The sequence below is a fragment of the Myotis yumanensis genome, unplaced genomic scaffold, assembly GCF_028538775.1.
Source record: "Myotis yumanensis isolate MYYU_CA2020_CCGP unplaced genomic scaffold, mMyoYum1.0.hap1 SCAF_2, whole genome shotgun sequence".
Classification (NCBI taxonomy): domain Eukaryota; kingdom Metazoa; phylum Chordata; class Mammalia; order Chiroptera; family Vespertilionidae; genus Myotis; species Myotis yumanensis.
In genome coordinates, this window is record NW_027223753.1 from 111,601,200 (window position 1) to 111,627,367 (window position 26,168).

Below are 26,168 nucleotides of genomic sequence, written 5' to 3' on the forward strand. Positions count from 1 at the left end.
TTATTTGCAGACGACATGATATTATACATACAAAACCCTAGAGACTCCATCAAAAAACTACTAGACTTAATACATGAATTTGGCAATGTAGCAGGATACAAAATTAACCCCAAGAAATCCGAGGCATTTCTATACACCAATAGTGAACATTCAGAAAGGGAGATTATAAAAACAATCCCATTTACCATCGCACCAAAAAAATTAAGATAACCTAGGAATAAACTTAACTAAAGAGGTAAAAGACCTCTACTCAGAAAACTACAGGACGTTGAAAAAAGAGATAGAGGAAGACATAAAGAGATGGAAGAACATACCATGTTCTTGGATTGGTAGAATCAACATCATTAAAATGTCCATACTACCGAAAGCAATCTATAAATTCTACGCACTTCCCATTAAAATACCAATGGCCTTCCTCAAAGATCTAGAACGAACTCTCCAAAAATTCATCTGGAATAAAAAAAGACCCCGAATAGCTGCAGCGATCCTGAGAAAGAACAAAGTAGGTGGGATCTCAATCCCAGATATCAAGCTGTATTATAAAGCCACTGTTCTCAAAACTGCCTGGTACTGGCACAAGAACAGACATATAGATCAGTGGAATAGAATAGAGAGTCCAGAAATTAGCCCGAACCAATATGCTCAATTAATTTTTGACAAAGGAGGCATGAACATACAATGGAGCCAAGATAGTCTCTTCAATAAATGGTGTTGGGAAAATTGGACAGATATATGCAAGAAAATGAAACTAGACCACCAACTTACACCATACACAAGAATAAACTCAAAATGGATAAAGGACTTAAATGTACGACAGGAAACCATAAAAATTCTAGAAGAATACAAAGGCAACAAAATCTCAGACATATGCCAAAACAATTTCTTCACTGATACAGCTCCTAGGGCAGTTGAAACTAAAGAGAAACTGAACAAATGGGACTACATCAAAATAAAAAGCTTCTGCACAGCAAAAGAAACCATCAACAAAACAACAAGAAAACCCACCTCGTGGGAAAACATATTTGCCAACGTCATATCGGATAAGGGCTTAATCTCCAAAATTTATACGGAACTCATACAACTTAACAAAAAGAAGATAAACAATCCAATCAAAAAATGGGCAAAGGATCTAAATAGACACCTTTCAAAAGAAGACATTCAGAAATCCAAGAGACATATGAAAACATGCTCAAAGTCACTAATCATCCGAGAGATGCAAATCAAAACAACAATGAGGTACCATCTCACACCTGTCAGAATGGCCATCATCAACAAATCAACAAACGACAAGTGCTGGAGAGGATGTGGAGAAAAAGGAACACTTGTGCACTGCTGGTGGGAATGCAGACTGGTTCAGCCACTATGGAAGGCAGTATGGAGGTTCCTCAAAAAAAAATTGGAAATGGAACTCCCATTTGATCCTGTGATCCCTCTTCTAGGAATATATCCCAAGAAACCAGAAACACCAATCAGAAAGGATATATGCACCCATATGTTCATAGCAGCACAATTCACCATAGCTAAGATCTGGAAACAGCCTAAGTGCCCATCAGTAGATGAATGGATTAGAAAGCTGTGGTACATCTACATGATGGAATACTATGCTGCTGTAAAAAAGAAGGAACTCTTACCATTTGCAACAGCATGGATGGAACTGGAGAGCATTATGCTAAGTGAAACAAGCCAGTTAATGAAGGAAAAATACCACATGATCTCACTCATTCATGGATAATTAAGACCTTTACAAACTTTTGAACAATAATAGATACAGAGGCAGAGCTGCCTCAAACTGATTGTCAAACTGCAGTGGGAAGGCCAGGGAGGGTTGGGGGACAGGAGGGAGGGGAGTAAGAGATCAACCGAAGGACTTGTATGCATCCATATAACCATAACTAATGGACATAAGACACTGGGGGTTAAGGGAGGGCAGGGGCTTGTCAAGGGCGGGGGAGAAAAAGGACACTTATGTAATACCCTTTGTAATACTTTTAGCGAAAAATAAAAATAAAAAATAAAAAAATAAAAAAAATAAAAAATAAAATAAAATAAGATGAACATTTTGTGAAGGTGCTTGTAAATCTCCTGTGGCTGCAATGTAATATTTAACATATTATAAAATCTAATAATGAATTTTAATTGCAACCATACATCAATGGACAATAATAATTTGGCTATATAGATACTGCCACATTAATCTCAAAATTGAAATCGATATTATATATACTTAATAGTTAAAGACAGATTTCTTGTTAAAACCAGAAACAAAAAATGGAACACCTTCTTTCACCACTATTATTTCCCTTGTTCAGAGAGCTTAGCCAATGCAATAAAGCAAGAAAAAAAAATAAATAGATATTGGAAAAAAGGAGAAAGTATAATTTTTTGCAGAATAACTACACAGAAACCCTGAAGATATAACTAAAATTTATCAAAAGTAAAAGGATAGTTTTTAAATTAATACAATGGCTAATAGAAGTAAAGCAAAGCAATATGTTTTTTTAATAAATAATAATCAGTTCCTACATTTAGTGGGAAAAGAGTCACTCACAAGACTAATAAAAATATATGAATAAACAAAAAAATACAAAATTTCACTGAAAAATAAAAAAGCTATATTATGCTTCATTATTCATTACTAGAGGCCTGATGCATGAAATTTGTGCAAGGGTAAGCCTTTGCAGCCCCAGCTGCCTCACAGCCCCGGTTGCCTTGGCTGCCTCTCAGCCCTCACATTCCCGGCCACCTCAGCCCTCACAGCCCCAGCTTCGTCCAGACAGTTGTCCTGTTGTTCAGCCATTCGGTCAATTTGCATATTATGTTTTTATTATTATAGACTAGTGTCCTGGTGCACAAAATTCTTGCAAGGGTGGGGCAGTGTCCCTCAGCCCGGCCTGCACCTTCTCCAATATGGGAGCCCTTGGAGGATGTCTGACTGCCGGTTTAGGCCCACAGGAATCGGGCCTAAACCAACAGTCAGACATCCCTCTCCCAATCCGGGACCACTGGCTTCTAACTGCTCACCTGCCTGCCTGCCTGCCTGATTGCCCCTAACCACTCTGCCTGTTGGTCTGCTTGCCCCCAATTGCCCCCCCCCCACTGGCCTTCTCACCCCTAACTGCTCCCCCTGCCAGCCTGATCACCCCCAACTGGCCCCCCCTGCCGGCCTGCTCACCCCTAACTGCCCCCCTCTGCCAGCCTCATGACCCCCAACTGCCCTCCCCAGCTGGCTTGATGGCCCCCAACTGCCCTCCCTGGCTGCCCTCATGGCCCCCAACTGTCCTCCCCTGACAGCCTCATGGCCTCCAACTGCCCCCCACTGCCGGCCTGTTCTCCCCCAACTTCTCTCCCCCCCTGAACTGATCGCCCCTAACCAGCCTCTGCCTCAGCCCTGCCACCATGGCTTTGTCCGGAAGGTCTCCTGTTCTAATTAGCATATCACCCTTTTATTATTATAGATATGATTCTTCTCAAACTTATTCATAATTTAATACAATTCTACTCAAAAGTCCATTTTTCTAATAATTTCTAAAGTGATTCTGACAAGATATTTATTAAAAATAGGTGAAATTACTTAAAAATGGAAACAAAAATGAGACTTATGAAAATTTAATATTAAAACTGTAATTAAATATGGTTAGTTGCCTACACAAGAGTAGGAAAACAGATCTGTAGAGCAAAATAGAAAATTCCTAAACAGGCAAAATATACAAAAATATTTGTGCATATGATGACAGTGGTATTTTTGAAATATAAATCTTGAAGTCTGGCAAGTTGGCATTCAAATTCCCAACTCCACCACACACAAATTATATTTAAACTTTCTGAATAACAGTGTTCCCCATCTATAAAATGGTGGTAAAATAAATAACATAGAATAAAATAATGTGTGTAATGCAGTACCTGGACCATACTAAATAAATGGATATCCAGGTGAAAATGTTAGGTAGGCAGTTGGATGTGCAAGTCATAGGACAGGTAGGGGAAGAATTTAGGGAGAGGTAGCTTCAGGGGGAAACCCAGATCTGGAGTTACAACTATAGATGACCTTTAGGTTGCCATTAAATCCTTATGATTCAATGAGGTGATAAGTGGATATAAGTCAGGATTATATAAAATAGACAAGAGAATAGAGACATTAACCTTCTGGTCCTCAACACTAACCTTCCAGTGATTCTTCCTGCATCTTTTTTCACATTCTCCAAACCAGCCTTGTCATTTTATAGCTCTGTAACCATAGGCAAGTTATTTAAACACTTTATGCTTCAGCTTTCTCATCTGTAAAATGAGGATAATAATCTCAATGTGGAAATTAAATAAGTTAATGTATGAAAGTTGCTTAAAACAATGACTGGCACATACTAAGAGCTAAGTAAATCCTTATTATTATGGTTATGCAACTTTCTCAGGACAGTCAGTAGATTTTTGCATAAGAATACCCACGTTTGTCTGTGTTGTATGTTGTGAATGTGTGTGCTTTGAAGAAAGATTGTGAGTGACTATAGAGTGGCACTGACCAATAGCAGTATAATGCAAGCCACTGCATGCTTTTAAATATTCTAGTAACCACCTTAAAAAACCAATATTGACAAAATATTTTATTTAATCTAGCATATGCACAATAGTATTTCAACATGTAATGAATATAATGTATTAGTGAGCTATTTCACATGTACAGCAATATCTATGTTTGGACAAGCACATTTTAAGTGTTCTATAGTCATGTGTGGCTATAGACTATTATATTGGACAGCACAGCTGTAGATAAATGGAAAGATCTGAAGCCAGACACATGACATGTCTAAAGGCTATGGTAAGAGAATAATCTGATCTAAGATAAAGAAAAGGGAAGAGAAAATTTCTGCAAATTAAAGATAAATGTGTTTTTCTTTCCCTAGTAAATGTGCATTTTATCATTCCTCTGTCAAACAGAATCTTGATTCATGACCTACAAGAAGCAATTGAGAAGCAGTTTGATGTTAAAGAAGATATCCCAGGCAGGCACAGCTATGCAAAATACAATGCCTGGGACAAGGTACAGTAAAATGCCTGTGCTTCCAAAAAGAAAAAAAGAGTTATCCTCAACATTTGTTGTCACTTATTTTTCTTTTATTCTAATTCCTCAAATTGCTTTTGTTCTTAAGATTGTTGCTTGGACTGAAAAAATGGTGCATAAGCATCCTGACATGGTCTCTCGTATTAAAATTGGAACTACTGTTGAAGATAATCCACTGTATGTTCTCAAGGTAAAAATAACTCAGGAACTACTGATTCTTATTATTGTTGAAAAACATGAATTTTAAAGTTACTTTTTGCCACATATAGCTAATTTTGATACAATAAAAAGTTATTTTTTAAGAACATTTAAGCTCTAGACATTTTAGAATAGAAGTAACAGTTGGTTTCAGGTGGAACCAAAAAAGTTCCTGATTAAACCATTTGTCAGATACAGTGGATAAATGCAGACAAACATCTTACTTATCCTGTATCTTTATTATAAGAGTTTATGATGTCTCTGGTGTATAAAACAGTTTTCCATCCCATTAAAATTCAGTGAAACTGTTACTAAAATATCATGAAGAAAAGATAAATTTAAGAATCATGGAATCATAGGACCCCAGAACAATGAGGCATTTCCACCCCATGTTGAAGGGGATTCCCTTCTATAACCGAGCTGATCATTACCAGTCAGCTGCTGCTGGATTTTGATGCATTCCCTTAATAACTGGGAAGCCCTTCTTGACCCTAAACTCCCATCCATCCATTCTCTCCAACCACACAAAACAAATCTAACCTCTCTTCAAAATGACAGCCCTTCAAACATCCACTTCAAACACAATCACAAAATCTTGTCCACTCCAAGCAAAATATCCCCAAGTTATGAAGACAGAAAGACGAAAGAAAATGACAGAAACAGAAGCAATTTTATAATCTATGTCTCAGACCAAAGGATATTAGCAGTAAAATTTAAAAAAAATACAATAGATTGTGATTTTTAAAAATAACCCTAAAAGCAACTCTGACACTAGGGAAAACTTTTGAAAAATACACTATAGAATAAATTATGAATTATGTATAGACATTTAAGGATAAATGCCATGGTCCTCCCTGAGAACATAAGTGCTTACACAGGTACTCACTCAACGGGAAACAAGGGAAAGAATTGCTTTGAGAATGTGAATGAGCTATAGGACAATAAGAAATAAGAGGTCAATCTGTGAATTCATGCAAAATATCTTGATTTTATTTTTAAATAGATTGGGAAAAAGGATGAAAGAAGAAAGGCTATTTTTATGGACTGCGGCATTCATGCACGAGAATGGATCTCCCCAGCATTCTGTCAATGGTTCGTCTATCAGGTAAGTGAATGGAAGACCCATACAACCCTCCCCTGATTATCAAGTCTCAGCACCTCACTGAGTGGCAACCTTCCAAATGAGTTGCAGTTCCACTGAACTGGACAAGCTTATATTTGGTGCTGCCAGGAAATAAATGCTCTGATTTTACTCAGCATTGTTTTTATAAAAACAATTGATACCTTCCTTCAGACTTCTTAAATTCCAGCTGACAGCTTAGAAAATGAAAAGAAAGTTCTTTTCTTACAAAATGAGAGATTTTCTTATAGTTAGTATGGAAAATCTGAAACTATTTTAATATTACAATCCACAAACGTGGCCTTTCTTCAGTAAGCTCAAAGCACAGATCTTTAATTTCTGTTTAGGTGTTTCATTGGCCACACATGCACTTTGCATACTTAAATTCCCTTCCCAAGTTAAAAATGACTCACTTTTTTAAAGTATGTTATTCCTCTCACTCTATTTCTATTGTATTCTGACTACTACTACCTTTAACTTTCTCTTTCCACAGCTTATGTAAGCAATACATGACCGTGGCTTTCTGGGCATGGATAGTTTCACTGGGAATGAATCTGCAAGTAGAACTGATTTATCCCTGACCTGTTTTAGCTCTTCCGGCTGAGGGCCCAAGCTCCCCTTATGCAACCCATAAAGGAAATCAATCATAAGACTATCAGATATCTCCTGGCTCCAGTATAGCTGTACCCAGAGAGATTTTCCAAAAAGGATGACAGAGATTTTAGGTAGCTATAGAAAGTCCAGATACTTAGAGAAATTTCAGTCAGATGTGAGGAAAAAAATTGGTCAATTTCTAAACGCTTGAGTTATCAATAGAACACTTTTTCTTTAATCTTATTATTATTAATTTATGAACCCTCTCCAATATTTACATATTCTTATGTTTACAAACTCAATCCATATGTCCATAGGAATGTGAGGCAAATAATTATTTAAAATAAGTTGTGCTAATTTTTCACTTGACCTCTATTCTCCCTATGAAATGTATCTTGCATGCTACATTTGAAATGCTACAAGTCTCAGTAATGAAATGATCCTGTAAATAATGCTCAGTTTAACTAATTTAATTAGTCTAAATAAATGTCATTTTTTTCTGTCATCTATATGGGTCATTTATTTTTCTGCAGTTTAGGAGAAATACGTTTGAAATCATGTGACCTTGGGCAAATGACTTAAGGAGTGGCAGTTATTACTATTATAACCACAGCTTTTCACATGATAACTAAACTTTACACCAATAGCTTTAGTTTTTTTCTTATCCCACAGGCAACCAAAACTTATGGGAAAAACAAAATTATGACCAAACTCCTGGACCGAATGAATTTTTACGTTCTTCCTGTGTTCAACATTGATGGGTATATTTGGTCATGGACACAGGTACTGTTCTGTAGTTACTCTTTTGTATTTAGATAATATATTATTTACTGACTAATTGCTATGCAATAAGTTTAAGATTTGGGTAACTGCCTTGGTTGGTGTGCTCAATAGTTAGAGCATTAGCGCGCGCGCGCGCACACACACACACACACACACACCCCTAAGGATCTGGGATTCGATTCCCAGTCAAGGGCACGTACCTGAGTTGCAGGTTCCATCTCCCTTCCCAGGTCCTGGCTGTGCAGGAGGCAACCAACCAATGTGTCTCTCTCTCTTTTCCCTCTCCCCCCTCCCTTCCACTCTCTCTAAAAATCAATGGGAAAAATATTCTCCGTGAGAATTAACAAAACAAAACAAAAAAAAAATCTCAATTTCAGACTAAGACAAGCAAGGTTTCCTAGCTACATAGGTGTCTTTGAAATAATATAAAATTTTGTACACAGACAACAGTGTGTTGAAGGCCTGGGAGGGTGGGAATGGGATGGAAGGGGTCAATGGTGAAAAAAGGGAAGGGGACATCTGTAATACTTTCAACAATAAAAGTAAATGAATAAAAAGAAATAATATAAAATTTTTGCTGCTGAAACTGGTAGTGTGGAAAAGAAAATAAAGCAGTAATTATTTTTAAAAAATGTATGTTATATATTGGCAAAAGCACATTTTAGCTAAGAATACAAGTTATTTAAAGATATTATGAACACATTGACTTCAAAGTAAATGTCACTCTATTCCATCAACTTGGGACAGAATTTGAGGAGGAATATTGTATCAAAAATAAATTTAAAAGTGGCACAGATATCTGTCTGTCTATTAACAGGATCCTTTATTTCCCTGCTGTTGCTAAATAAGATTAATAACAAACTTCCAGACAAATACTATATCATCAAGTTCTTTTCTGAAAAGTATGCAGTCACAATTTGAACTGTGTTATATCTGAATCTATAAATGGTGAAAGATGTAATGAAGTTATAATTTAAAGTATAGGTAATTTCAGGACATCATCTATCTTTTCTAATACTGAGAACTAATCAACAGTTTTTAAAACCAACTTAGAATATTAATATAAAAAGCAATATTTCTGAAAATATTATGTTATGCAAAAACAATATATTTTTCTTTATATTAAAGGGCCTCAGTTTAACTAGATAGATTTCCAGTAAAGCTGTAGACACTTGCAGAGAGGATCTGCAATGATAAACCTGAAAAACACAAACTGATCTGCTGTAAACACTTTCATCACTTGATCCTGCAGAACCGCATGTGGAGAAAAAATCGTTCCAAGAACCCAGGCTCCAAATGCATTGGCACTGACCTCAACAGGAACTTTAATGCCTCGTGGAACTGTGAGTTGACTTGATCTCAAGCAAAAGAGCTATAAAGAGTGTTTAGACACTGAATTTACTTAAACCACCTACTTATTTCAGTAAAGATATGTATTAGCTCTGTGGTGTTAATTTTCTAATCTGAAAAAGGAAAGATAATCATCACTACAATAGAAATGTTATGAATATTTTATTGTATGGGAGGAAGTGGGGCATGGGATTATTTATCAAACCATCTCTCACTTAATATATTTAGCTTTCTGAAATTAAGCGCAATCCAGAGGTATAAAAATTCAGATAATCTGAAGACAGATCTCAGGTGTGCTCTCATCCTGTTCTGATAAAAGCTGAGAAATGCCAGTGGTTAAAACCAACATACAGGTAGTTCTTCAGATGTTCAGTGAAAAGAAACATCTGGAGAGAGAGAGTGAAAAGGTTTAATGAAAATGCAATAATAATAATAAGCAAAGACCTGCTATACCAGATGACTTATACTTGCTACACAAATATGACTTGATCATTATATATACTCAAGGAGAAATTACCACTACCCCAATTCATAATATTTTTCATAACCTAACTTTGTTTAAAATACCACCTCAACTTTTAATTCTATTCTACCATAATGAATATGATAGTAGCAGCTTCCCTGATTGAGGGCTGCCTGCTGAAACAGGTTGAAGTAACTCGGGCTCAAAGAAAGTAGCCAGCAAGTTAGAGCTGGGGTTGAATTGGAACTGGGTTCTATCTGGCCCCCCGCCCTGGACTGCTCTCTGTCCACTGAGACTGGGAAAAGGAGGAGAAATAAACAAGGCTAAGAATAGTCCACTGGGCTAAATCTGATACACTCTGGGCTGTGTGTACAAAGTTAGTCTGCAGTGACTACCATACCAGAAACACAGAGGGCCCTGTGAACCTGGGAGACTAACATGCTTAAAGCATTTTGTGAATCCCCATCAGAAGAAGTGGGGCTGTGCTGAGGGGGAGCAGACTGTGATCTCCTCCGTTTACTCCCTCTGCAGCTTTTCCTGACACCAATGACCCATGTGAGGAAACCTATGGGGGTCCCACCGCAGAGTCCGAGAAGGAGACCAAAGCTGTCACTGACTTCATTCGAAGGCACCTGAAATCAATCAAGGGCTACATCACCATGCACTCCTACTCCCAGATGCTATTGTTTCCCTACGGATACACATCAGAATTGCCACCTAACCAGGAGGAACTGGTATGTAGCAAAATTCCTGTAGCTTATGTCTTCACACCACCATTGACTTTCAGTCTATTCTCATTACCAACTTGGGTTAAATTAAAAGAATTCCACATTTTAATACCAAAGAAAAGAACAAATGAAGTTTACCTTGGAGTTAAAAATCATAATCCTTAGATTAATTTTCATGTGATAAACGTATACAGTTAATAAAAATCTTTCAACATGATTATAAGATAAAGCCAGTAAGAAGAAATGTCTGGGCCATCAGGGTAAAATTCTATAACTACATAGATAAACATTTACAATACATCATACTGTAAAAACCACACACAGTAAAAGCCTAATAGACTAGCAAAGACATCTGCTATTCCTATCCCCGAGACACCAGATTTAAGAATATCTGTTGTATTTTTATTCTCCAGATCAGTTTGGAAATTATATTAATACTTTTACTATCCAAAGGAAGACTATTACTACCAAAGGATGTTTGTGAAACTTCCTCACTAAGAACTCAGTCTTTTCAGAACTAGAATCCACTAAGCATCCTTTTCCATTCTATGGAAATTTGTTAGCTTCATAAAAAAAAAAAAAGGAATTCTACATATGGATTTCAGTGAATCACAGGAATTGGCAATGTGAATAAATGAATATCCATATAAATAAATAAATACTTTTAATTGCTGTGGAAGAAAAGAAATAAAGCAGATAACATCCAGTATCCCAGATCCCATGGTAGTTAGCAAATATAACACATCGAGTAAAAGCTATGGTTCAAACACTACCTCATGAAATTATTTTTAATTTTTTAAGACATCACAATTGACATTATGACTTCAGTTAATTGTTTATGCAAAACAGCATTTAATTTTGAGTTGAAGCAGAGATTTGGACCAATCATTAAAACCATCTGTACATATACAACTAAGAAAACATACAAGCAACCTATGGCCCAAAAATCATTTCTTTAACCAAATAGGTGAAAATCTGAATCCATGAGTATTAATAAACTACCTATACAAGGACACACCAATGCAATTTCAATCTGCCTTTAGGAAAATGGCATTATGGATTAAAAAAATAGAAATATACACACCAAACTATTTGAATAAAGAGTATTTACATAGCAACTAAATTAAGAAAAATATATTTCTTAACTATATAGACTAAAAAAATCTTCACTTAGAGTACAAATATGTTAGTGACTATATTTCCCTAAAGTTTGTTCCAATAAATCATTCTCATAGCACAAAATACTAATGTGTGTTAAAGGTCATGAAATGCTACTCTGGAAATAAAAATCTAATTTCACAGAACTACTTTTTAAAATACATTTTTTATTGATTTCAGAGAAGAAGGGAGATTGATTTCAGAGAGGAAGGGAGAGGGAGAGAGAGATAGAAACATCAATGATGAGAGAGAATCATCGATTGGCTGCCTCCAGCACACCCCCCACTGAGGATGGAGCTCCCCGACCTGAATCAAACCTGGGACCCTTCAGTCCACAGGCTGATGCTCTGTCCACTGAGCAAAACTAGCCAGGGCTCACAGAACTATTTTAAAGAGAGGTAAACCACCTTTCTTCCCTTGGCATGCTAAAATCTGAAGCAGAGATAGTCCTATGGCAATGTGGAACCTATAAAGACAAAGAAAGGAGGGACAAGAGAGAAACGGGCTTGGAAGAGACAAAAATCTGAAGCCAGTGATAGGATGGATGGACCTTGAGAATATTATGCTAATCTAATAAGTCAGTCAGAAAAAACTAAGAACCATATGACTTCACTCCTATGTGGGTTATAAAACTAAAACTCATAGACACAGACAACAGTATGGTGGTTACCAGAGGGAAAGGGGGTAGGGGATAGTAAAGGTTTTAAGGGGCTAAATATATGGTGATGGAAGATGATTTGACTTTGGGTGGTGGGCACACAATGCAATATACAGATCATGTATCATAGAAATGTACACTTGAAACCTATGTGATCTTATTAACCAATGTCACCCCAATAAATTTAATTTAAAAACATAAAATAAAATACTAAAGCTAAAAAAACTAAAGCCAGAACAAAGTCTGAGAGGAAGAAGAAAGATATGATTTTTTATAAGAAATGATGGAATAAAGAGACAGAGGAAGTGAGAGAGGGAGGAAGAAAAGGAGAGAGAAAAAAGAATGTGTAGAAACACAAAATGAGATATGACACTATTGCAGATAACTGATTCCACATTTAGAAGTCTTCACAATGACAATATATCTTACTGAAAATACATTTCTCATTTAACCATTTCTTTAATTTTGATCTTCAAATGAACAATAACCAGTATAATTGACTTTTTAAATCCCCAGTAAATTAATAGCATTTACATAGTACCCTAACTTCCTAACTTCCCTTTCTCTACAGGCCAAAGTTGCAAAGATCGGCACTGATGCTTTATCAACTCGATATGCAACCCACTACATCTATGGCCCAATAGCATCAACAATTTGTAAGGTTTTCCTATTACTTACTGTGTCATTTTCCCTAATTCTTTTTTTATGATTATTTAAGAAAAGTATAGAATTTGTAAATATATATTAGAACAATTGGAATTGCTAATTTAACCTTTACTTTTAACAGGTGATTTTGAATTATATGTGAATCTGGGGGATAAAATCTACGATTGATGAGGATAATATATTTCTAGAAACAAATTATACTGAACTTTTTACAAGGTTATGAGGTCAACAGAAGTAATTCATAACAAATTTAGAGTTTAATCCATCCTCTTCTTGTTCCCATCTTCTTAACTTGTTCCCAGCTACACAACATTTTACTCTCAGGAATGATAAGAATTAATTAGAACAGAGTTGATACTTCTTTTTTCTTTTTTTTTTTTTAATCCTCACCCGAGGATGTGTTTTTATTGTGTTTTTTTAGAGAGGGGAAAAGGGAGAGAAAGAAATATCAATCAGTTGCCTCCTGTATGCGCCTCTACCGAAGATCAAATCTACATCCGAGGTATGTGCCCTGACCAGGAATCGAACCCACAAACTTTTGGTGTACAGGACAATGCTCCAATCAGCTGAACCACCCAGCAGGGAATACTTTCTTTTTTAATCATTTAACTTTAACTGGGTTCTTTCTTATTTAGGCTAGTCCCCCAGGCAAGCATAGTCTTTTCCTGAACTCCTGATGAGAAAATGGGGAAGCCAACAGTTTCAGCCACTTTGATCATATAAAACCAGTTTCCTATCTCTCTCACCAGCCCCTTCCTAATGTGTTTAACTGAAATCTATATTGGATTAAGAAAGGAGGTCACAGGGCTCTAGTTCTGTTGTTTTATTTTAGTGTCTCTGTACTTCTTATTCTTCCCTATTTTTAGACTTTCTAGTAATTTGCATTTTATATTACTGACTTATATTTCTTACAAGCCAGTAAATAATATATTATCGAAAGACAAAAAGAAACTACAGAACAGTACCAGTGTCCATGACCAAATATCCTCAGAATACCCTATGAAGGGGCAATACTTGTAACTAGCTGAACTGCGATTCATTCCCAGGTTTTAACAAAAACCAAAGCCCATGATTTTGACCACTATGCATAGTTTTTTCCTTTTTGTTTTTTTCAGCTAAAATAATCAGGCTTTTCTATTTTCAAGCAATGAAAATACATTCATTTGGTTTTCACCAAAGGCCATTAATTCAGACCCTAGAAAGTGAGATCATGTTTGCTCTTCTAGCTAGTTCCCATTGGTGTTAATGTGGAAATGCTTTAGTAAAAATTGCTTTTTCTCCAAACCATTTACAAGCTTCAGTTCTTAGGCCCAAACTTTATGGAAAATTCCTAATGAAATTATTTACAAAACCTTAACTTCTTAACAAAATTTAATTCCTCAAAAGCAAGAATTATACATCCAATCTCCTCTTAGACCACATAATATTTAGCACAGTGCAGGGCATGGACAACATCAGAAATAATTGTCACAGCCCTAACTGGTTTGGCTCAGTGGATAGAGCGTTGGCCTGTGGACTAAAAGGTCCCAGGTTCGATTCCGGCCAAGGGCATGTACCTTGGTTGTGGGCACATCCCCAGTGGGGAGTGTGCAGGACGCAGCTGTTCGATGTTTCTCTCTCATCGATGCTTTATCCCTCTCCCTTCCTCTCTGTAAAATATCAATAAAATATATTTTTTTAAAAATTGTCACAAACTTGCTCAATTAAAGTGGTGTCCTGACTTACCCAAAAAGAGTAAACATGGATTGAAACCACAAGACTAGACTTGATATAGCCTGCATCACTATCTAAAACTAGCCAATATTTTTAGCATAAAGACTGCATTTCATGGACAACTCATCACCACCAAAAACACATGCTTACTTCCATTATACTTTTTAAATGCATGGATTTCTTGCAATAACTTTACCTGCCACACCTTATAAACCACTTCCTTAACCCAAGCTAAAAGTATAAACTTTGAACTAACAATTGCCATGAAATTTGAAAATGCTGTAGCCATCACATACAACTTCTAGAGCCAACTTATTGGAAGCTCCTTTTTATGGAATTGGATTAATGACTAAAAAAAATTTAAAAAATTTGACAAGTCCCATTCCTACAGAACATTCAGCAGCAATCACCTATCAACTAGTCATTGTACATTGAAGAAAATGTACAATGACACAGCCAATCACCAGCATCCAAACAGATCATGCTGCAACATGCCAGGAATTCATTATACATACAAGTGGAGGACAACAGGATTTCAAAACAAATGATATACCCAGCTACGTGAATGGACAAAAAGCAAAGCAAAGACCAAGAGAACAGACTAGAACACCAGTTTAAAATGGCAGCATACTTTGTGGATACTGAAAAATAGCAGGGCCAGATAAGCCACCAGATATGATTTAAGAGCAATTCTTACAACCATAAACAGAAAAAACTCACAGGTATTCTTAACATCAAAGAACAAAGAGTTCTAAACAGGAACACATTTTTCAACTGGCAGCTAGAATATCAAAGGATTATTACTCTCACACTTTCCACATCTATATATGCAAATTATGAGCAGAGTAGAGCTATGCATGGCATTGCATCACAATCATTTAATTTATGGAGCACCTATCTAATAATTGCCCAGCATTTTGGAGCTTTGAGAGATAGGTGAGAAGAGTTAAGACACAAAGACTACTCTCAAGGAGTTACATTCTAACTGGCAGATAGCCAAAGATACCATGGCTCCATGCCATCGTGTGTCACTTTCTAAAGGAGAGGATAGATTGAAGAGGAATTACAATTGTGTACATCTGTATAGCAGTATTTTAAACTTTGTATTACATGATATTAAAAGATTTTTTTAAGAGATTCAGATTCAGCCGAAACCGGTTTGGCTCAGTGGATTGAGCGTCGGCCTGCGGACTGAAAGGTCCCAGGTTCGATTCCGGTCAAGGGCATGTACCTGGGTTGCGGGCACATCCCCAGTTGGGAGTGTGCAGGAGGCAGCTGATCGATGTTTCTCTCTCATTGATGTTTCTAGCTCTCTATCTCTCTCCCTTCCTCTCTGTAAAAAATCAATAAAATATATTTTAAAAAAAAAGAGATTCAGATTCAAAAAGCATTGCCTCTTTCATACAGGGCTGCAGCAGGTTGATAGATGTTCAAAACTCTTAGGAGTGACAGCTTTAATAAAGCACCTGATTGAATGTTAAACATTCATGAGAAGTAAGGGGTACAAAATGGTTGATTTGATAAGAATAGAAAGTAAAGGCACCCACAATTAAAACTTACTCATTCTGATAACCTGATTGTTACTTAACAAGTCCCGGGATTTGAACAAAGCATCCAGCACTCACCAGTATTTTTCTCTCTTTGAATTGATAGAGATAGAAGAAAAGGTCTGAGGGAGCATTTTAAAAACCCAAATTGTGGAGAGATCTCTGACCTCCAGAAAAAAATAAATGTTTGCAATTTGAACCTAAGAAGCAAATATAGCAAATAACTTAAAGCCAAAAAATTTTTAAACCATAAAAGATGATCTAATTCATTGGTTTTCAACCTTTTTAATCTCATGGCACACATAAACTAATTATTAAAATTCTGCGGCACAACAGAAAATATATTTCTTGACAAAAAAAGATATAGTTTTGATTCATTCACACGGGATGGCTATTGTTGTTGTGCTGGCTGTTGTGATTTTTTTATTTGACAATCTAAGAGGAAAGAGCTCAGTACCCCATATATATAGTCAGGTATTGCATATTTTAAAAATTCTTGTGGCACACCAGTTGAAAATCATTGATGTAATTCATGGTTCTTAAGCCTCACTTCCCATTAGAGTCATCTGAGGAACTTTTAAAATATACAGGTGATCAGGCCCCACCCATCGCAATCTGATCTCATTAGTTTGTGCTGGGTCCAGGCACTTGCATCTTTTTGAAGCACCCAAAGAGAGTCTAAGATGAAACTAGGTTTGACAACCTCTGATCTTATTTAGGCTAGTCCCTGATTTATAGTCTGTAAAATTTACATACAGAAAGATTTTATTAGTTAGAGCAAAACAGGAACAAAAATCAGCATTTCAGACCACAGTCAAATGGTATACCAAGTTCTCTGCCACAAGCAGCAATATTTAGATCATAAAATTAATGTTAAAAGATTGTGAAATAGTTACATATACATATTGACAGCATATCCAATCCTTTACCATCTTAGAAATAGTACCTAGTTAGCAAGAATTAATAGAATCCAGGTCACTTATATCATTATTAATATCATCCATTTGTGAGTTACATCATGAATTAAAAAGTTAATTTCAAAGTGCCTTTTTTATTGCCTTTCAAAGCACCAACATTGCTAGATGTATTCCTGTTTCTCAACCTACTGCTATTCCCCATAATACATTTGGAAAAGTAGAAAATCGAAACCTCAAATTTGTAGCTCACAACACCCAATGACTATCTACTAAGAGAAATTCAAGCTGAGATTATATTAACAAACAGAAGGGCAGAGAAAATATTTCAACTTATGACCATATATCTCTAGCTTCAGCTCTTGTTTCAAATAGAATTTTCACTTAGTGTTGATATAAAAGTGCTGGTTATTATATTTAATGCATGTCAATAACATTTTAAAAAAATACATTAATTTACCGGCATCACTTTTGTGGGTTCCTTTGGTCTATAACCAAATTCCCAGCTTAGTTCAGTTTTATTTTTACTTATTTTGATCGTATTACAGTAAGTTCTTTGCACCTAATGTGCTTTGAAAGAAGAAAATTGTTTTAATGTCAATAAATTAAGAAAATATTGTCAACAAAAAAATTATCTTGTAGAACTTATTGAAGACTTTTTTTTGGCGGAACTATAGATTGACATATGGTGGGTATAACATAGACAGGTTGAAACTGAAAAATATATATTGTGAAAACATTAATCAAAGAAGGAGTGGCCATATTAAATAGGAGATAAAGTAAATTTCAGAGCAAAGAATTTTTCTAGACATTAATAATAATAAAAGAATTAATCCACCAAAAAGATATAATGATTTTATGCAAACCAATTTCACCTATGATGCTTCCGCCAAAATTTTAAAATTCATTTTTCCAGGTCCTGATTGATCTAAACATATCCTTGTGTCTTCCTTCCTTTATTCTTTCTTTTCCCCATCACTACCCTCAGTTTATTTTTGTGTTAATTATGTGAATTTTTTTCAGCCACCCAGATTGAAATAGCACTAATTTTTATCAAATTCTGTGACTTTTCCATTCCAGTACTTCTTACATGGAGCCTTCAATTCTGTTCCCAGTGTGGCGAGTCTATACTAGCTCAGGCTTTTATTGCGCTACTTCCTACCTAGTCTCTACCCTTTTCAGTCCAAATTAACCATCCTAAGTACAGCACCAAAATGGCTGTTATTGCCTCCCAAACAAGTCACTTTGTCCTGATTTATCAGGTTTTCTGAGTTTTGCCTACAAATTCTCACAGGTCCATTTGTTCCAGTACAACTGGATGTCACTGGTCCCTAAAAACACCTCCATGCTTTTCCATCCTTGTGGTTCCCTGACCAGAATGCCTTTCTTCCATCTCTAACTGAAAATAGTACACCTTTCTTCAAGGCTCACCTCCAGTACCACCTCCATCATGAAGGAGCAGGCATTGAGCATGAAATGCCATCATCCTCACCAGTCATATAATCTTTTTTTTCCTTAAAAATTTCATAAAATATTGTACCTTTCCTATGGTACTTATATATTCTGTCTGGTCTCTATTAATTTGCATCTTTGACTTCTCTCACCTAAATTCTAAGTTCCTAAAGACACCAATGGCGTCTTCATCTTTGTACTCTGCACTTCCCATCCTCCACAATGCCAAGTAAAGTGTATTATACATATTAAAGATTCAATAAATATTTGATGAATAATTTAAGAGCCAGTCTTATCTCTTTCCACTGAAATAGGTATTCTCTCTTTTCTCATCACAGCTTTGAATTCTTATCTTTCAAACCTAAAATGTTAATGTCAATACTTGTCCTGGAATATAAATTATTTTGTGTGTAAAAAAATACTTTTTCTATTACATAAATGCATATTAGTATTTATATGCACTTATATAAACCTTATGTGTATATAACTTCTAGATGTGTCTATATTTTCAATCTTCTTACTAAATAATAACATTTTTAGTAAAATTTCCTAAAAGTTGACTTGGAAAAGTTAAATTAGGGGGTTAAATACAACCTTAAGATAACTGATTTCCACTTTCTTGGTCTTTTTCCTATAAAAAGAGTTTACCCTAGTAACATGGATATAAAGAGACCTGAATGTTAGAAAGAATGTGACTTTGCCTAGTTTATATGTGTAGTTTCCCTTGGTGGGATTTCAGCACCCAGTGACCCCTCCTCAGTGATTTCCTCAGCTGCTTGCCCTGGTTCAGAATGTCTCCCTCTGTGACTGTGTGCCAGGAAACAAACTCAATTTCGAGTGCTGAGCCATGTAAAATGTAATTTTTAAAACACAGCATTTTTTTAAATGTGTATCAAAGCTATGATTATATTTTACTCTACTCTCTGTATTACACAGACCACTACTCCCATTCATTACTGCAATTACTCGTAACTGTACACATAATTATTTTTATTGCTAATTTACACCAGTGAATTTCCATTTCAAGACAAACATTAGTATTTGTCTTTAATTAAATATTTACTACTTATGTTTTACAGATCCAACATCAGGTTCATCTTTAGACTGGGCCTACAACCTGGGCATCAAGCATACATTTGCCTTTGAGCTTCGAGATAAAGGCAAATTTGGTTTTCTCCTTCCAGAATCTCAGATAAAGTCAACCTGCAAAGAGACCATGCTAGCTGTCAAATTTATTGCCAAGTATATCCTCCAACATACTTCCTAAAGAATCACCCTCAGTTTGGAATAAGCCATTAATTCTCTTTTGTTCTTTTCACCAGAATGTCAATCTTCAATTATCCCTAAATAAAGCTTTCACATCACCCGACTCTTGCTCATTTAAGTCCTATGTTATTTCTTTTTGCTTTTACTTCCTCTCAGTGGGAACTGATCAAATAACTTTAAACAAAAGCTTTTAACTACCTTTCTTTGCTCCAAGTAAAGTTTGAACCCAGCAAAAAGTATTATTTTTACTATTTTCAAAGGTGATATACAGTGGGTCACAGGAAAGAAATAAGAACCCTCAGGTTCTCCAGAAGCAGATTTTCACAGATTTTCATCATTTTATGTACTAATAGAGCAAAAATAAAGCACATTCCAAACTGCATCTTGTTTTTTATAAAGTACTAGAGGCCCGGTGCACAAAATTTGTGCACTTGGGGGGGGGGCCCTCAGCCCAGCCTGCGCCCATTTGCAGTCCAGGACCCCTTGGGGGATGTCCACCTCTTGACTTAGGGCCACTCCTCAGGGGATCAGGCTTAAGCTTGCAGTCAGACATCCTTCTGGCAACCAGGGAGCCCTCGGGGGATGTCCGACTAAAGGCTTAGGCCCCCAAGGGATCGGGCCTAAACTGTTAATTAGATATTCTTAGTGCTGCCACCACCTCCGCACTGGCCAGCCATGAGCCAGCTTCTGGCTGAGTGGCACTACTCCTTGGTCTGACCTAAACCCTAGAGATTAGTACTTCATTTTACAACTTTCTCTCTGTTTATAGGCAGCAGCAAACTCAGACCACACAGTCGCGTGTGCAAGAAATGTTGCTGTCTTTATTGTTTAGTAACAAACCTAACTTCAACTTCAGCCCCCATTCTGCCAAGTGAAAAAACAAAAACAAAATATTATTTAACTTAGGTTCCCCACCCCCTTCTCTGGAGTTGTACTTCCATGTCAGACAGTTTATATCTCAGGCAGAGGTGCCAAAGAACCGAGCAGTGTCAAGAACATGTGGACCTCAGTCTTCTGTCTGGACTGACCCCCACCCAGTGCCCTTGACCCTCACCTCAGAGCTCAAGTCCATGCCGATCCCTGGTATATTCTCTTCATCTGGGCCTTGAGGCCTCTTGAGTCCAATTCGCTCACTCTCTTCATCCCTCCCTGCCACCTTCTCTCTCTCACACAAAGAGCTATTGGGCTTTCTGGGGTGAGGTCCTCTGACACCTCCTCAGCCCCATTGCACGGACACCATCTTGGTGCCTGGGTCACTGCCATCAGGCTGTGTGGCTGCTCTCAGACCCTCCGTCTCCTGTTGCTTTAGGGAGTGACTCAGTGGGAGGGGAGGGTCACAGTCCTTTTTACATGGCCGCCAACAAACACTCAGTGTTCCTTCCCTCTAGTTCTCCTTCTCCTCCTCACCCCAGACCAGGCACGTCTATGTGCAGGGCAGGGGAGGGTGGGAGGCAGGCATGTCTCTGACCCAGCACACAGGCTTCCAGATCCACTGCTCCCCCAGGAGGTCTTCCACGCTCTGGACCTCGACACCCAGAACCTGTCCCCTCTCAGCTGCAGGTCTTTGCCCACAGTGGTCAAGTCTGTTTAGAGCAGTGGTTCTCAACCTTGGCTACACATTAGAATCACCTGGCAATCTTTTTAAAATCCTGATTTCTGTGCCTCATCCTTTGTTACTAATGTTGTGGCTCTACCCCATAACAAAGAAACTGAATTTCCAGAGGATGAGGCCCAGAAATCAGGATTTTAAAAAGATTCCCAGGTGATTCTAATGTGCAGCCAAGGTTGAAAACCACTGGTTTAGAGGCTTGAAGTCAAGAAGTGCCTCTTTGTTCTCTGCTTTCTGGAGGCGGTCAGCGTGGAACATTCCTGCCTGGATTAGGGAGGGGTCTCTGGGTGTTAAGAATACCAGGAGGGGGAGCACAGACTCCTCCGAGAGCTCAGAGAGTGGAAGGGCAGCACTCCCTCACCTCTAACCCCAGGACATTTCTTTAGAAGCAGAAGCCTCATCCTGTGCAGGGGCCTGTGCTGGCTGCCTCAGTTTCTCAGAGACAACGAATTTGATGAACGTCTTTTCCCCTCTGCAGTAGCTGCTTCATTTGTTCGTTCTCGCATTTTTCATTAGCTGCTAAATTGCCCCTGTGGCTGCAAACCTGTTGTGCCTGACTCAGCCAGTGGGGAGCTATGGGAGCTGTGCAGGGACAGGGGAAGGGGGAGGGGGGCCCGGCCTGCAGAGAGGGTCAGTGGTGCCTGCCGGGCTGTCTCAGAGGATGTGGCTTAGGTTAGGTCCTGTCCTTTGGCGACTTTAGGAGGGGAGGCCGTGTCCTCCGCTCCCCACTTTGACTCAGGGGCAGAAGTTCTCCTTGCTCTCTGGCCTCATAACTCAGTGGATCATAGTGGGATGCGGCAGGCAGGCGGCTTCTGCAACTGCAGACTGCACACGGGTGCCAGCCCAAGGTTTCTGCGGCTGCACACACTGTGGGCAGGCGGCTTCTGTAGCCACACACGGGCGAGGGCCTGAAACCCGGGACGGATCAGGTCAAGGGCGGCGGGCAGGCGGCTTCTGTGGCTGTACACAGGCGTGAGCAGGCAGCTTCTGTGGCTGCACACGCTGTGGGCAGGCGGCTTCTGTGGCTGTACACGGACGCCGGCCTGTGGCCCGGACCTGATAGGGTCACGGGCGGCGGGCAGGCGGCTTCTGGGGGGTCCGGGATTGCCGCCGGGCCTGCGCCCCAGCTCTCCCGCCCTCTGATTGCCATGGCGATCCTGGGCACAGGCCCTCCAGCCCTCCGATCACCATGGTGATTGCTCCGCGCAGGCCTGCCGGCAACCCCGGCCCCTGGGGTCGGGTTTGCTGCCTGGCTTTCCGATGGTGATCACCGGCTGGGGGATGGGGAAAGGCGGCCTTTGCCCACCCCCTAGCTCTTGCCTGCCGCCTGGGTTGCCGATCACCATTCTTCAGTCCTTCCCCTTTCTCCTCCCATCATTGGGCATATGCAAATTAGCCGCCATCTTTGTTGGCAGTTAATTTGCATATCACCCTGATTAGCCAATGGGAAGGGTAGCGGTCGTACGCTAATTACCATCTTTCTCTTTTATTAGTTAGGATACTAGAGGCCCGGTGCACGAAATTCATGCACTGGGGGGTGGGGTTCCCTCAGCCCAGCCTGCCCCTCAGTCCGGGAGCCCTCAGTGGATGTCCTACTGACGGCCACAGTCTGGCAGCAGAGGCTCAGAACAGGCGTTCCGTGTGTGTGTGTGTGTGTGTGTGTCTGCTGGGGGCCTGCCCCCAGCCACACTGTGGAGGCTTGGAGCAGGCACCCTCTCTGTTGATCTCTCAGGCTCCTGGCCTCCACTGCATGTTGTACTCTCCCTTGAGCTGTGGCCAGGGTGGGGTGCTGCCTGAAGGCCCCCCTTTCCTGCTCTGGGATTGCCGCGGCGACCCAGGAGCAGGCGCACACGGGGGCTGCCTGCAGGCTGCCCTTTCGTGCTCTGGGATCGCCATGGCGACCCAGGAGCAGGCCTTGATGGGTGCTCCCTGTGGGTGGCACTTTCCTGCTCTCTAATCGCCATGGTGTCCCAGCTGGGGGCGGGGCTTAGGCAGCGTGGGACTTAGGCAGCACACAGGGGTCCCAGATGGGGGCGGGGCTTAGGCAGCATGGGACTTAGGCAGCACATGGGGGTCCCAGATGGGGGCGGGGCTTAGGTGGCACACGGGGGTCCTGGATGGGGGCGGGGCTTAGGCAGCGCAGGTATTAGGCGGCACACGAGGGTCCCAGCTGGGGGCGGGGCCCGGATGGTGGCTCGCGCTATCCCGCCCTGCCTGCAGTATGCAAATTAGCCACCATCTTTGTTGGCAGCTAATTTGCATATCGTGCTGATTAGCCAATGGGAGGTATAGCGAAGGTACGGTCAATTACCATCTTTGTCTATTATTAGAGAGGATTCTCTATATTACTCTACTAGCATTAATAATCAAGTACTGTTTCTCATGCATTCTGTTAGTAAGAAAGAATATCTTCAATTTTCAAAAATATATTTTGCTTACATATATATATTCTTAAATACAAGTAAACATTACTTATATATTCACAACAGCAAAAGGATGGCCTAGTGTTATCAGTGGGGAGTTCTCTGTGTCCCCACCTATTGCTGATGGACGTGGGCTTTCTGCAATGTCATGAGAAAAGGAATTCTTGAAGACTTGCACGGGAGAATGAGTGATATTTATTTGCATGGAATTAAACGCCCCAGTTTCCAAGGTTCCAACTCCCTCCATCCCACCAAGGAAAAAAGCCAGTGTGTCTTCAGAAGGGCTAAGATTAAAGCCATTGCCCAGAGTTTCTGCTCCATATTTGCACAGTCCAGCCCAGCATCCGGCTAGGTTATTTTGTATTTCCATCATTGCATGTGGGATCCAAATTTCAGTGCTTGCAGTGGCTTCACCTGCTCTAGCCAATTACATTTGTTCCCAGATTAGGCTGACAGGCAAGTATTTTCCCTATGTCACCCTGACTTTACTGTACAGAAATCCATCTCCCCTTTGTTGGACCCCTTCCCCCAGGGATCTGAATGGAATGGACAGGTGGTTCCCTGGGGAGTACAAAGTTGCAGCTTCCTGGTAAAGCAGCCTAGATGACCATGAATGTCTGGCCTGCCTTTTGCTTTCTTCCTATTATTAATAACTAGAGGCCCAGTGCATGAAAATCATGCACTGGTAGGGTCCCTAGCAGCTGGTGGCGGCTGGCTGGGGCCTCCCTCCCATCCCCCAGCTGCCTGCTGCCAGTCAGGGCCTCCCTCCCTTCCCCCAGACAGCCCTGTCCCCTGGTCAAAATCCCGGAAGAACTCCCTGTCGAGAGGACAATTTGCGTACTATGCTTTTATTATATAGGACTAGCTAATTACAAAAGGTTACACTAGCAGGAAATAAAGGGGTTCATACAGAGATGAATCTCAGTGCTTTATTTTTTGTTATTGTCTAGTTTTACATATGTCTCCTTTTTCCCCAATTGACCCCAGCCCCCAGCCATTCCCACCCCGAGCAAGCCCCCACCACCTCAGTGTCTGTGTACATTGGTTATGCTAATATCCATGCATACAAGTCCTTTGGTTGCTCTCTAACTCCTCCCGCCCCCCACCACTACCCTAGCATTTGTCTCTGGATCTATTCCTGTTCATCAAATTATGTTGATCATTATATCCCACATATGAGTGAGATCATGTGATATTTATCTTTCTCCAACTGGCTTATTTCGCTTAGCATAATGCTCTCTGGTTCCATCCATGCTGCTGCAAGTGGTAAAAGTTGCTTCATTTTTATAGCGGCATAGTATTCCATTGTGTAGGTGTACCACAGTTTTTTAATCCACTCATCTGCTGATGGGCACTTAGGCAGTTTCCAAATCTTAGCTATTATAAATTGTGCTGATATGAATATAGGGGTGCATATATCCTTTCTGATTGGTGTTTCTGGTTTCTTGGGATATAGTCCTAGAAGTGGGATTACTGGGTCAAATGGTGGTCCCATTTTTAACTTTTTGAGGAAACTCCATACTGTCTTTCACAGTGGCTGCACAGTCTGCATTCCCACTAGCAGTACAGGAGGGTTCCTTTTTCTCCACATCCTCGCCAGCACTTGTTGTTTGTTGATTTGTTGATGATAGCCATTCTGGCAGGTGTGAGATGGTATCTCATTGTTGTTTTGTTTTGCATCACTCGGATGATTAGTGACTTTGAGCATGTTTTCATATGTCTCTGGGCTTCTGTATGTCCTCTTTTGAAAAGTGTCTATTTAGATCCTTTGCCCAATTTTTTATTGGATCATTTATCTTCCTTTTGTTAAGTTGTATGATTTCTCTGTAAATTTTAAAGATTAAACCCTTATAAGAAATATCATTGGCAAGTATGTTCTCCCATGCAATGGGCTTTCTTGTTGTTTTATTGATGGTTTCTTTTGCTGTGCAGAAGCTTTTTATTTTGATGTAGTCCCATTTGTTTATTGTCTCCTTAGTCTCCCTTGCCCTAGGAGCTGTGTTTATAAACATACTGCTACGATGTATGTCAGCTATTTTGCTGCCAATGGAGTCTTGTGGGATTTTTATGGTTTCACGTCTTATATTCAAGCCCTTATGCCATTTTGAGTTTGTTTTTGTGTATGGTGTAAGTTGGTGATCTAGTTTCATTTTTTTGCATGCATCTTACCAAATTTCCCAGCACCATTTATTGAAGAGACTGTCTTGACTCCATTGTATGCTCTTGCCTCCTTTGTCAAATATTAATTGAGCATAATGGCTTGGGTCGATTTCTGGATTCTCTGTTCTGTTCCATTGGTCTATATGTCTATTCTTGTGCCAGTACCAGGTAGTTTTGAGAACCGTGGATTGGTAATACAGCTTGATATCTGGTAATGTGATCCCTCCAACTTTGTTCTTCTTTCTGAGGATTGCTGTGGCTATTTAGGGTCTTTTTTATTCCAGATTAATTTTTAGAGTGTTTGTTCTAGATC

The 26,168-nt window shown here is 39.3% G+C and overlaps 1 protein-coding gene across 2 annotated transcripts in view; it reads left to right on the plus strand.

Annotated features, from left to right (window-relative positions):
- Window positions 1–19,766, plus strand: part of CPA3 (carboxypeptidase A3) — a 37,504-nt gene extending 17,738 nt beyond the window's left edge. Inside the window, exons 4-11 of one of the 2 annotated variants that reach the window (XM_070403488.1) lie at window positions 4,930–5,032; window positions 5,142–5,243; window positions 6,255–6,356; window positions 7,638–7,748; window positions 9,001–9,091; window positions 10,093–10,295; window positions 12,677–12,761; window positions 19,477–19,766. In XM_070403488.1, the coding sequence (XP_070259589.1) occupies window positions 4,930–5,032; window positions 5,142–5,243; window positions 6,255–6,356; window positions 7,638–7,748; window positions 9,001–9,091; window positions 10,093–10,295; window positions 12,677–12,761; window positions 19,477–19,664 (985 nt within the window). In that variant the 3' untranslated portion in view covers window positions 19,665–19,766. The remainder of the gene's footprint in view (window positions 1–4,929; window positions 5,033–5,141; window positions 5,244–6,254; window positions 6,357–7,637; window positions 7,749–9,000; window positions 9,092–10,092; window positions 10,296–12,676; window positions 12,762–19,476) is intronic. The other variant, XM_070403489.1, reaches the window with a different exon arrangement.
- Window positions 19,767–26,168: the final 6,402 nt, after the last annotated feature.